Genomic DNA, 12,620 nt, shown 5'->3' with positions numbered 1-12,620 from the left:
CCCTTTCTGAGCTCTGCTGAGCCTTGTTTTATATATCTGTTCTCAACTTGTTTGCAGAGCAGCTGCGGCTATGAATGGGCTGTTGTCCTGTGGGGATGCTGATGCTGGTTTCGGGTAGCTGAGCTCCCTGCTGGACAAACCCAACTCACGGAGAGCAGCCTTCCAGCTGTCCATCTATGTAGGTACTGTGTCAGATCCCATCCAGTGGATGCAGAGGCAGTGGATTTCTGTAGTGAGCTAAAGCATACATACAGCCTACAGCTCTATGGCAAGAAGTACCAGCTGGGTCCCTGGCCAGCACCTTCCCATCCTTGCTCCTGAAGATTTGATGCTGGATTGCTCAGTGGAAGGAGGAACCACAGCACCATCTGCTGGGACTGCTCCTCGCTCCCACAGTGATGTGATCACATGGTGTGATTTCCATGGCAAATACAGGTTAAGTTTCCTTTCCCTTCAGTATCGGAGAGCCAGGAGCCAGCTGAACACGAGAGAAAAACAGGTTTTATGCGTTAGGCGAATCCTTAGGATTATTTTTGCATAGGTTCAACTCATTTGAGTAACAATATGTTATTATAGAGCCTGTTTCCTACCCACAGGATATTTTGCTGACGTATTTACCTATTGTAACTCTCCAACTGTGGTTTGCAAGCTTGGAATTGCTCTGCTTTGGCACAGCCTCCTCCTCGCTATTAATAGGAATGGACAAATCCCGGAATAACCCCAAATCCTGAAATAATTCCTATTGTGCCACTGTTAGAGGTGCAAACTGCTGTGCAGCGCCTCGCTGGGGTCCGCTAGCCCCCGGGCACCCTCCCTTGCGGCGAGAGGACCCCGACCGTGGCGAGCAGCCCGGGCTCCGCTCCGGAACTCCGCGCTCCGGGTTTCCCCGGCGCCTTCAGCTCCGCTCCGGGATTCCGCGCTCCGGGATTCCCCGCTGCCCCGCGCCGGCCCCGCCCCGCGGCTCCGGTTTCAGGCGCTGCTACAGGGACCCCCAAGATGGAAACGCAGGGGCTGCCCGCCGCGGAGGCGGCCCGGGCCCGGCCCGGCGCGCAACATGGCGGCCCCGCTGCGCCGCCCGCCGCCCCGCGCCGCCCGCCGCCCGACTGGGACCCCTCGCCCGCCGCCGCCGCCTCCTCCTCCTCCTCCGCCGTGGCGTCGGGCCTCTACGTGAGCTTCCCGGTGCTGCTGGTGGAGGAGAAGCCGGAGGCCAGCCCAGCGCCCAGCCCCTGCGCGCCGCCGGCGGGGCCCGCGCCCGACAACGACGGGCTCCTGCTCGTCCTCAACGTGGTGCGCGGCGCGGCCGAGGCCGGCCCGGGAAGCGGCGAAGCGGGACGCGCCCAGCCCGGCCCGCCGCCCGCAGAGCCGCCGCCGCCGCCGGAGGAGGAGGCCCCCGGAGCGGTGCCGCCGCCGCCGCCTCCCCCGCCGCTGCCCCCCGCCGGCGGCGATGGCGGCGGGGCGGAGGACGGCTCGTTCTCGGGGACCATCACCATCAACAACCAGAGCCTGGTGGTGCGCATCGAGAACGGCGTCCTCACGCTGGGCCCCGGCGCCGAGCAGGCCTCGGGCTCCGCGCCGCCGCCACCCCCCGCCGCCGCCGCTCCCAGCCCCGCCGAGCCGCCGGGCGGGCCGCGGCCGCGCTCTCCGCCGGCCTTCCCGTGCCCGGAGCCGCGCTGCGGCGAGGCCTTTCCCCGCAAGCAGCAGCTACGGCTGCACCGCCTCTCGGCGCACGGCGGCGGCGGCGGTGGTGGTGGCGGGGAGGAGGACCGCGGTGCGGCGGCGCGGCCCTTCTGCTGCCCGGTGCCGGGCTGCGCCTGGTCCTTCGCCACGGCCTACAAGCTGCGGCGGCACCTGCACTCGCACGACAAGCTGCGGCCCTTCGCCTGCGCGGCGCCCGGCTGCTCTAAGCGCTTCACCACCGTCTACAACCTGCGGGCCCACAGCCGCGCCCACGAGCAGGAGGCGGCGCACAAGTGCGAGCTGTGCGGGCAGCGCTTCCCCAGCGCCGGCCGCCTCGCCGCGCACCGCCGCCGCAGCCACCTGGAGCCCGAGCGGCCCTACCGCTGCGACTTCCCCGGTAAGCCAGAGCCGTCGGGCCCGCGGGCCCTCCCGACCCCACAGTCGGCTGGCTTCTCCTCCATGCTGGTCCTCATTCTGAGGAAGAGCCAGGTCCAGGTCACTTGCGTTATTGAGGGTGCTTTGTGCGACCTGGTCTAATGGAAGGTGGCCCTGCCCTTGGCAGGAGGTTTACATTGGCAAAGAGGAGACTGAGATGAGCTCTTAAGCAGAAGCTCTTCCCTGTGAGGGTGCTGAGGCGCTGGCACAGGGTGCCCAGAGAAGCTGTGGTTGCCCCATCCCTGCCAGTGTTCAAGGCCAGGTTGGACACAGGGGCTTGGAGCAAGCTGCTCCAGTGGAAGGGGTCCCTGCCCGTTATAGGGGTTGGAGCTGGATGAGCTTTAAGGCCCTGTCCACCGCAAACCATTCTGTGATCCTATGACAGTTTGGAAGCTGGAGGGTGCTGCGCTTTCGCTGGTCAGTTTACCACGTGGCTTTGTGCTGCTGTGAAGCACAGTACGAGTATTTGGTGATGTGCCTTAACCTAGGCTGTATGTGTTCTGATTGCCCACCTGGGCTAAATGATCATAGTCCTTGGGAGTAGCGTAGTTTAGGGTTGCACTGTTTGGTTTTTCTATGTACTAGGATGTAATATCCTAGAAGAAGGATCATGAAGGTCCCTCGCTAAAAGTTTGGAGGGAGATACTGCAGTTTCCTGATCCAGTTCTGCATCAAGCCCATGCGCTGTTTCCCTTCTCTCTCTGCAGGCTGTGAAAGGACGTTTATCACAGTGAGTGCATTATTCTCCCACAATCGAGCCCACTTCCGAGAGCAGGAGCAGTTCTCTTGCTCGTTCCCTGGCTGTAACAAGCAGTATGACAAAGCCTGCCGACTGAAAATCCACATGAGGAGCCACACAGGTATTTGTGAGGGTGACTTGGACCTGGGAAAGTACATGGGAGATAATACATGGGCTTCAGTTTGCTGGGAAAACTGTTTTCTAAGTGTCACTTTGGGGAGTGAAAGTTCTTAGATGTGTTAGAAACCAACTTCAGACTGTTGTAGTCAACATACAGTAGCAGGTCGTGGAAACAGAACACATTTCAGTTGTGTTTCTAGTTTGAATAATGCTGTTCTTGTCTATTGAAGCATCTTCAAGCTGGCTCAGATTAAAAAGAGATGGATTAGTCATTAATTATTTGTGCTTCCTGATGTATATGGAAAGATGGAATAGCCTGGAGTTAAAGAAGGCTCAGACTGTCTGAGAGGGAAGGGGCATCACAGTACTCCGCAGTGACTAGCAGGAGAGGGTGGCTGAGTTGTCTTAAATTGATTCAGTTGAAACAGCTTTTGAGATCTTCTAGTAGCAATGTGCTTGCCCCTCTTAGATTCTTAACATAACCTTTCTTTGCTTAAGGTGAAAGGCCTTTTATCTGCGACTTTGAAGGTTGTGGCTGGTCTTTCACCAGTATGTCCAAGCTGCTGAGGCATAAGAGGTAACCTTTTCTGGTTATACTGCCTTAAATCATGTGCTGCTTGTTTGGGTTTCTTCCATTTCTTAAGCAGCAGTGGATTTAATCATGCCAATGGTAATTGCCTTCCCTTGCAGGAAACATGAAGACGACAGGAGATTTATGTGCCCAGTAGAAGGCTGCGGGAAGTCCTTCACAAGAGCAGAACACTTGAAAGGCCACAGTATAACTCACCTTGGTACAAAACCATTTGAGTGTCCAGTAGAAGGTATTGTTCCATTCTAGTGTGTTAACTGGTAGTTGTGTGTATGTGGCCTAAAGATTGTGTGTGTTTTCCCAAAGCACAAGTTTGTTACGGGATTGGGACAATTTAGAGTGGAGTCTTCTAACAGAGTTTGAAGAGATAAAACTAAATAGGTTGGATGGAGCTTGAGCAAGCTGCTCTAGTGGAAGGTGTCCCTGCCCGTGGCAGGAGGTTGGGACTGGATGAGCTTTAAGGTCTCTTCCAACCCAAACCAGTCTAGCATTCTATGATATCTTGCTTCATAAAGTAAAGCAGCTCTACTTGGTGATTGTTTCTCCTTTTAATGGTTTTGCCAGCAGTCATCATGAAGAGATGACATTTAATATGCTGTAGCAGGGAGAGGTTTTGCATTGCACTGCATGACTTAAAGAGTTTCCTGTTGTCAGGAACAGGCTGTTGCACTATCCTACCCACTGAGATGTCCTTGATGTAAACCAATGCAATATGTATTTGGTTTTCTTCTGATTCCTCTGAATGCACATGTGGGCACTGCAAATAGAGTTCTGCCAAGCTCCTCTCATTCATTCTGTTGAGACACTAAATACGAACATCAGATTGAAATCAGATGACACTTTAAAGCCTTGTGTATCTCCCTTCAGGCTGTTGTGCAAAGTTTTCGGCACGAAGTAGCCTGTATATTCACTCCAAGAAACATCTTCAGGATGTGGACTCCTTAAAGACTCGTTGCCCTGTACCTAGCTGTAATAAGTTTTTCACTTCCAAACACAGTATGAAGACGCACATGGTCAAACAGCATAACTTCAGCCCAGGTAAAGTAGTTGTTTCAAACTATGGGATGGTGCAGTGGCAAAACTGGATGTCTTCTTAAGGAAAATGTGTATTTACTATTGTTGAAATCTGAGCCAAATGGCAGAACCTTCACCCAGACTGGAATTGGTTTTCCCTCCCTAAAATTTTTAGTGGCACCTGTAACTGAGTTTCAGAAAGTGAGGTTTGAGCCTGACCTGTGTCATAGGGGGCCTGCAAGCATGCTGGGGAGGGACTCTTCATTAGGGACTGTAGTGACAGGACAAGGGGTAACGGGTTCAAACTGAAACAGGGGAAGTTTAGATTGGATCTAAGGAAGAAATTCTTTACTGTGAGGGTGGTGAGGCACTGGAATGGGTTGCCCAGGGAGGTTGTGAATGCTCCATCCCTGGCGGTGTTGAAGGCCAGGTTGGACAGAGCCTTGGGTGCCATGGTTTAGTGTGAGGTGTCCCTGCCCATGGCAGGGGGGTTGGAGCTAAATGATCTTAAGGTTCTTTCCAACCCTAACTATTCTATGATTCTATGAAACTGCAGCTTTTTTGAATGAAATAGAGTTTCTCCTTCTCCATGCCATCTGTCAAACATGAGCAAGGACCAAAAGCACTTCTTTTTGCACTCCCACTCCTCTACAGCCTAACTTGGTCTGATCTGCCTTGGTGGTACTTTTGGCAAGTGCTCTTGCAACTGAAATTTCTCAATAAAGGAGTGAACTTCAGTAAGCTTCTTGTCCTTAGATCTGCTTTCAGGGTAGCTGGGAAGTGTTTCAGTCGGCTGAGTTTGAAGCTTCCTCCTTTGATCATTCATGTTTTTCCTCCTCATTTTCTGATGAAAGGTCTATCTTAGAACCAAACCCCTTCTCTTCCAGACCTCCTCACTCAGCTCGAAGCAACCAGCTCCCTCACACCCAGCAGTGAACTCACTAGTCCGGGACAGAGCGATCTCAGCAACATAGACCTCGTATCCCTCTTCTCCAATGTGTCTAGTAACAATTCTGGCATTGCAACAGACATGGCACTGGTGAACTCTGGAATTGTCACCATCGACGTTGCTTCGGTGGGCTCAACGCTGGGAGGAAACCTCCCTGTCAGCACCAGTTCTTTGAGCCAGGCAGTCGACCCCTTGATACTGGTGACGAGCAGCGATATGCCACAGAGCCTGGACAGTTCTCTCTTGCTGGGAACCAGTACAACAGTTCTACAGCAAAGCACTTTAAATCTGGATGATGTACAGACTGTCAATGCAGAAGCCTTGGGTTCCCTAGCATCCCTATCGGTGAGGAATTCCAGCCAAGATGTGCACGGTTTGACATCCAGCAATAATCTAACCATCGACACAGCCACTTTGACTCCTTCTAGTAGCCTCGGCGGTACCAATGTGCCTGAGTTACTAACACCAACTAAAGCTGAACGCAGTCTGCTTCCGAGCTCGGATGTTGTTGGTCAACAAGAGGGCAGCAAAGTAGTGACACAGTTTGTCTTCTCCAACCCTCCAGGGAGCTACAGCGCGCAGAAAGAAACGGACCTTGGCACCGTAACTGGCAGCTCATTTTTGGTATGCTGTTTTACTGCTTGTTTTACCCCTGGAAGACTGAGATACCTCTCTTAGGGAGACCTCTCAGATTTTGCAGATCAAGTGTTTTGGCTGTTTTTGGTGAAGGATGTAGAGTGTTATGTTGAATAGGTTGTGTCATGGATTAATCGGAAGTAGATTGGGTGTGGTAGTAAGAAATACTGGAGTTCTGGTGGGGAAAGTTAAGGGATTAAAAAATAAGCACCCATCTGTCCGAGACAGAAATGGGATTTACAAGAGCACCCAAGAATGTGTGGTATGTCTTGTGCATTTCATCCCAGGGAAAGATTTGGACTGCGAGAGTAACTGAAACATCTTCATCTCAGTCCTCATTCCCATTTTGAGTACTCTTCCCTTTCTGCTTTACTGTGTTACTGCAGACTTAACTTTTAATTTATGTCACAAAGTGAATGTGGAGCTAACTTCTTTTTGTGTTCAACTCCAGATAGGAAGTACAAACAAGGAATTCTTGCAGTCAGAAAACTTTACATCTCTTGGCTTTATTTTCTTTCACCAGGAGAGCAGTGGATCTGCAAGAACAGACTACAGAGCCATTCAGCTAGCCAAGAAAAGGAAACAAAAAGGGAATGGGAGCAGCACAGGTGAGAAGCCATTCATTTTGTTCAGTTTCCTATATACAATTCAGGGGTTTGGCATTGAAATGGGAGCAAGTATCTGAGAACATCCCAAAGCAGCCCATCCTGTTCATTGCTAGTTAAAATACTTACGCATATGGTGTGCCATCTGTTACTCAGGATAATTGCTTTCTGTGCAATATCAAATTCACAGTAAGCTTATAAGGAGATCTGCACCACATGTTTGATGAGTGTTAACAAGATGCTATCTCTTTGTCTCTTAATCTGCTTTTTAATTTCTTACTAAAATACATAATTGAGATCAGTTTGCTTTCTGTTGTCTGTAACTTTGGTCTTGGCTATTGGGTTTTCTTTTACTCAGTACAGACATTGAAAAGATCAGCTGAGTTTATTTCACTTAATCACTGTGTACGCAGTGTTAAGGAATTCATTTCTTGGTTATCTAGAATTGCTCAAACCCCTTTCTTTGATTTCAGCCTAGTAGAGAGCTGTTGTGCAGGGTGAGGTTTAGATCTTGATTTCAGATGCATGCTCTTTCTTTTGGACTCTAGTTTGACTCAAAGCTGTCTGATGTGGATTGTAAACCATTACTTTGCCAGATCAAATGTGGTCTGTGTGAGCTCAGGTGTTTGAGTTGTGTCTATCCTTGGGGCTGGGATGGAATATCACATATATATGTAGTTTAGTTCTTCCTTGCTGTCTCTCAGACCTTCCACATCTGACAATCAACGTGATAATTTCTAAGGTGAGTTAAGAGACTAGGTTTGAATTAAGCACTGTCACATTTCTGTATTTGTGGAAGTCTTGCCTGCATGCGTTCTGGTTCAGTGCATCATCACACAGAAGGGTAACTAGGTTTAACTAGGCTGAATGTGCCCTATAGAGAGAAGTTCAGTGTTTAGAAGGAAGTTTTCCAAGCCTTTTATTTACTGTAGGTTTAAAACCCAAACCAAAACCTAGAACAGCTGGCAGGATTGTCTCCTCACATTTATTTTGACTAGGTTTTTGGCTTTCAGCTTTTTGTGATACAAGCAGCTGGTTCGTTGTGTTTTAAACTGGAAAACACTTAAGGTTGTGGTAGTTGTACTTCCGAAGCCTGTTCTGCCTAACAGTCCTTGGAATCTTACTGGCAATAGATGAGCTTCACTGTGCTTCTATTACAGTTTGGGAAAATGATGAACAAGACTTTTCAGGAGATGAGTTGCAAATTAAGAATAGAAAATGTAATTCTACTTCCTAATTCCTTTGTAGAACTCCACAAACATGTTGATACCTTTGGGCTACCGCAGGGGTGAGCCCTAACCCACAGCACTTTGTGATGTAGTTTTAATGGCACCCCTAGATTTAATGGGTGGACTCAATGATCTAAAGGTCTTTTCCATCCTAAAGGATTCTGTGTCAAAAAGTGCTCAGCCAGCAGTTGGAGTTCATCAGCTGGTTCTTGTCTGGCCTTGTAGCAGTTATCAGATGGTGCTTAATGATACAGTACTGTTGGCAGACATCTGTGTCGTGTAAATAACTGCATCAAATTGGAAACTGGCAAATTGCTTCTGAGCATCTCAATGTTAAACATTCTCTCTTTTAGCAGCATCTGGCTCTGGTCAGAGGAAAAGCAAGGGTGGTAAAGTGAGCCCTACCAACTTCTCCTCATCCACTCCTGGCAGTCGACTGGGTGGCAACATAGTTCTGCCAAATGGAGGGCTGACAATAAGGGACCCTGCCACTGGAGCCCAGTATGTGCAAATTCAGCTTCTTCAGGTAAGAACTGAGGAGGAAAAGCATGTTCATCTTCTGTTAGCCAAACTGGCCCATTTATGGAAGGACCTGACTACCTGCCAGCTCAGGTGCTGCTGCCCCAAGATGGGATTTTGAGATCTGTGGTATGTACCATGTCCCTTAGGGCATTTGCCTGCAAGAAACACTTTCCTTGGAAGTTTGTATGAAAGTGGCTTTAGAGAGATCTAGAAATGCCAGGAAACAGAGCTGGTTCAATAGTACAACTTCTGGAGGCCCAGACAGTTGCGTTGTGGAAATGGGCAAGATGTTTTTATTTGGTTCAGTAGTAATACTCAGTCCAGCCTGGAATATACGGACACTGTAGCTGTAGGGAGCATCCTGTTCAGCTTCTGAGTCTGGATACACTTGATGGAGGGAACACTGTGATGAGTTTTAGCCAACTTCCATTTTGCATGGTGATCTTTCAAGGGCTGATTTAAGTGGCAGTTACCTTTCCAAGCATCTGTGTGGCTCTAGGCCTTATGAGTAGAGTGGCTTTATCAGATGAGGCTGAGTGAAATTTGCCACATGGTGCTGAGATGCTTGAGGGTCTTGTAAGTGCATCATGTTTCTGTATTCACAGGATGATTCCCCAGGAGAGGGGGATTTGCCCTTTCAACTGAGTTCTCAGTCTTCCTCGTCGCATTCTCAGCTTACAGTGGATTTACCTGTTCACATACTTCAGGTACAACATGTCAGAGCCCTTGGGCTTTATTACCTAGTGCGAAAGTGAAGACAGTTTAGTGTGAACACTCTGGTGTTCAGCCTAATGCAAATACTGTGTTTTTCATTGGGAGTTTAATTTCACTTACAAGAAGCAGTAAGCAGAGAGCTGCACTGTAGGACTGGTCTTGTGTGTTACCAACCTTTGACATGTGGTTGTTTTTCTTCCTCTGTTTCTGAATAATGAGTAACTAAATCTGTTCATTTACCACTGAAGTGCCCCATCCTTGTTTTCTTGATCCCATCCTGCAGATAAGTGTCAAGAAAGAGGATCAGAATTGATACGTAACAGGCTACAACAGAGGTGGGAAGTGGGAAATGAAATCTTGAGCCTAGATTTCAGAGTGATGTCTAAATGGGAGTGCAGTTAGGTTAAAAAGCCTCCTCACTTCTCCAGTCTTTGGCTTCGCTGCTTGCTCGTGGTCACTACTGAGTGTCAGTGGTGTTTGAATGCAGAAAGCTTCATGGAGCTTCTTGTATAAACACTTTGGAACCTGCTGTTCCAGTAAACTGGAGCAGCTGAGAACTGAGCAGTGAATGATTGGCATGTACATAAGGCACATTTTCTACTTGACCGTGTGGGGCTTTGGTTTTGATAGACTGTGCCGTGCAGTTATTCTTAACCAAGCTTCTCCTGCATGGAAAATAATGCTGTAGTATTTGAGAGGAGCACTTTACTGTGATAAACCTAGAAATACAAGAAGAGTTCTAGGATTGTTGGCCATGGTAGAGAGTTAATACAGGAAAAACAAATAGTGATTTTAAATTTATAACCATTAGTAATGCTTATCTGAAGTGTTCCAAAGAAAAACCTTTTGAGTGGGTCCCCAAAGTAGGAAAGGTTTGGGTTTCCTCTAAATCATTCAAAGCATTTCTCTGGTGTTGGCTAAATGTCAGGGTAATGTTACTGACAAGCATTAAAAGCATCGAGAGGTGAAGGCACTGACCTCTTCGTGCTGTCTGTTTGCTTTAACAGGAACCACACAATTCCACTGAAGATGATGCAGGTTCTGATAACTCTCAGTTCACTGGAAGCACAATAAACTTACAGGATCTGGAATGACCGTTATTAAGAAGAGCTACTTGAAAACAAGTTGGGCAATCACGTCTTGGCAGAGTGAGATGACTGTGGTGGGTCTTTTTCCAAGGAAAACAGGAAAACCAGGAGTGCTGGATGATGGTTGCACTCTTTGCAATGTGCTAGGGACGGTTGCAGCTGAAAGATGTTCTTACAAGATGTAAATCTCACTTGATGTGCCTGTGTAAGATACCCTGTCTGCCTGGAGGCTGGCGAGGCTGAGGCAGACTGCTGTACAGTGTTGTTTCAGGGAGAAGTACTGTATTAAACTTCAAACTGAGGTAATATTTACTGTTTTCACAGGAAAGCAAGTATTCTACAGCTAACACGAACAAATTCATCCTGCCTACAACAGTTCAAACCTTCCTTCTGCTGGTCTCCTCTGGAGCCAGTGGCCTTGAGGAATTAAGAGCTAACCTTTGCAAGTGTTCTTCCATACACACACACACACAAGTAGTTTTGGCCCCTGTGTTCTGGCAGAAAACTGGGCTAAAAGTGTCACACGTAACAAAATGAATGTCCCACACCATGAAAACAAGATGCCCTCAACTCTTTGTTTTAGGAAGTTAGATTCTAACCGTTACCTTAGCTGTGAATCAGATGGTAGCTCATGTTGAGTTTCTCCCTTTCCTCGCTCCTGCATCCCAAATACTTTGCTGAATTCTTCCAGCACAACTTGAGAACTGCAATAGAACTGTACTCACTGCAAGTGAGGAGTCCAACAGCATCCGAGAGGTTCGTTTCAGCTTTGTGTTCCCTTTCCGGGGAGGAATGTTGACCATCACGTAAATCGAAGCACCTTGATTTTATCTCATCTATAAACTGCCAAGTTACCTGTGAACTGGCCACTACCTTTTTACTTTGGGTTGGGTTGTTTTGTTGGGGATTTTTGTATGGAACACTGTTTTAACACTTGTTCTTTCTTGCTATCCCATACACGTCGAGCTTCCAACTGGTTTACAGACTATGCCGTGGTCAAGAGTATTTTATGGGGGGAGACAATTGTTACGTAGGAAGATTTGCCCCACTGAAAGCCTGCAGTTTCTCCTGGGGGCGGGGGGAGAGGTTGTATGTACTGTACTTACCTGGATTGCAGAAACCTAAATAACTATAGGGTTGTATAGGAAACAAGAAAACCACCTTTGGTTACATTTTAAGGTAGTAATTTAAATGTTTCTCATGGTGATGTACTGAATGCCTATCAAATGATGTCTAGGAGTTTGCTAAGGGGGTGTATGTGCTGTTTTTCATTCTCAATGAGGTGTGTGTATGCACGTATGTGTATTTTTTGTACACAGCGGGATACAGCAAGCTGGAGAAGGTTGTGGTCTTTCTAACCTTGCACATACTTATTTATTTTACAGTCAGACTGGTGTTGAACTCACACGAGGTCATTCAGAAACGCTTTTACTTCCTGTGCCTTTGGAACGATGTATGTGTCCAGATCAAGGCTTTTTCCTGGTTGAGCACTTGGGGAGAGAGGAAAGGAAGCATTACAGGTTACCTTCACATCCTGGATTGTAGGCAGTGTTATATCCTCTGGTTGAACCAGTTTTATTTTCCTGTCTTTAGTGTTGAGGTCTCTCTGTTCCTCTCAGCCTGAGTTTACAGCTTATGTCCAGGAATCTCTTAACCCTCTCAGGTTGGGTTTCCAAACCAAACTCATTTGGTAGATGAGATCTTCTACATGGTGGCTGTGGCTGCAGCATGGAGTCCACTCCTGAGAGGTAGAAAGGTTGAGGAGGAATCATTTGGAGTGACTCCTGGGTCTAGGTCTAGTGGTCACCGTGCTCTCCCTGGAAGCTGAGGTGCCTCAAGCTCCCGATGCCTGCGTTAGCATTGCTCTGTACTCAAGGACCATACCAGTTCTGAATCTATTACAATGGCCAAGGAACACTCCATCTTTTTATGGGACTTCCAACCAAATCTTTCTACTTCTGAAAATGTACCTCACTCAGCTTTGTAAGTGAATGTAAAGTGCTGACCTCTTGGGGCCGAAAATGGGATCACTTGGCTTGGACTCCATTGCTGGCAATGGATACCTGATGAGCTGCTGGTGCAAAAGGGTTAATAAAGCTTTTTTTTTATGGTCAGTTTGTCACTGGGTTTTGTTCTTTGAATGGATGCAGCTGGCATAAAGCTCACTGTTAACAGCTTGATTTCTGCAGAGCTGTTGGTTTTCCTTTGCTTGTGTCTTCTGCGCAGTAGTGAGGTGGCCTGTAATGAAACCCATCCCTTGGATTATAGACTGTGCTTAGCTGTTGGTTTTTATAGTCCTCCAG

At 48.2% G+C, this 12,620-nt stretch overlaps 1 protein-coding gene across 5 annotated transcripts; it reads left to right on the top strand.

Annotated features, from left to right (window-relative positions):
* Positions 1-924: 924 nt before the first annotated feature.
* ZXDC (ZXD family zinc finger C) lies at positions 925-12,431 on the top strand. 5 transcript variants are annotated; one of them, XM_080625793.1, is made up of 10 exons: positions 930-2,074; positions 2,820-2,972; positions 3,470-3,548; positions 3,662-3,792; positions 4,428-4,598; positions 5,462-6,147; positions 6,683-6,767; positions 8,350-8,519; positions 9,121-9,222; positions 10,237-12,431. In XM_080625793.1, exons 1-10 carry the CDS (start codon positions 997-999, stop codon positions 10,321-10,323), a joined length of 2,742 nt encoding a protein of 913 aa, XP_080481919.1. In that variant the 5' UTR covers positions 930-996; the 3' UTR covers positions 10,324-12,431. The 5 variants fall into 5 exon arrangements, with proteins under 5 accessions (XP_080481921.1, XP_080481922.1, XP_080481920.1 ...); XM_080625792.1 differs by having other exon boundaries at positions 931-2,074; positions 8,347-8,519; XM_080625795.1 differs by lacking the exon at positions 4,428-4,598 and having other exon boundaries at positions 925-2,074; positions 8,347-8,519.
* The last annotated feature ends 189 nt before the right edge of the window (positions 12,432-12,620 follow it).

This window comes from Psittacula echo (assembly GCF_963264785.1).
Source record: "Psittacula echo genome assembly, chromosome: 9".
Taxonomy (NCBI): domain Eukaryota; kingdom Metazoa; phylum Chordata; class Aves; order Psittaciformes; family Psittacidae; genus Psittacula; species Psittacula echo.
This window is presented reverse-complemented; position numbering and strand designations above follow the sequence as displayed.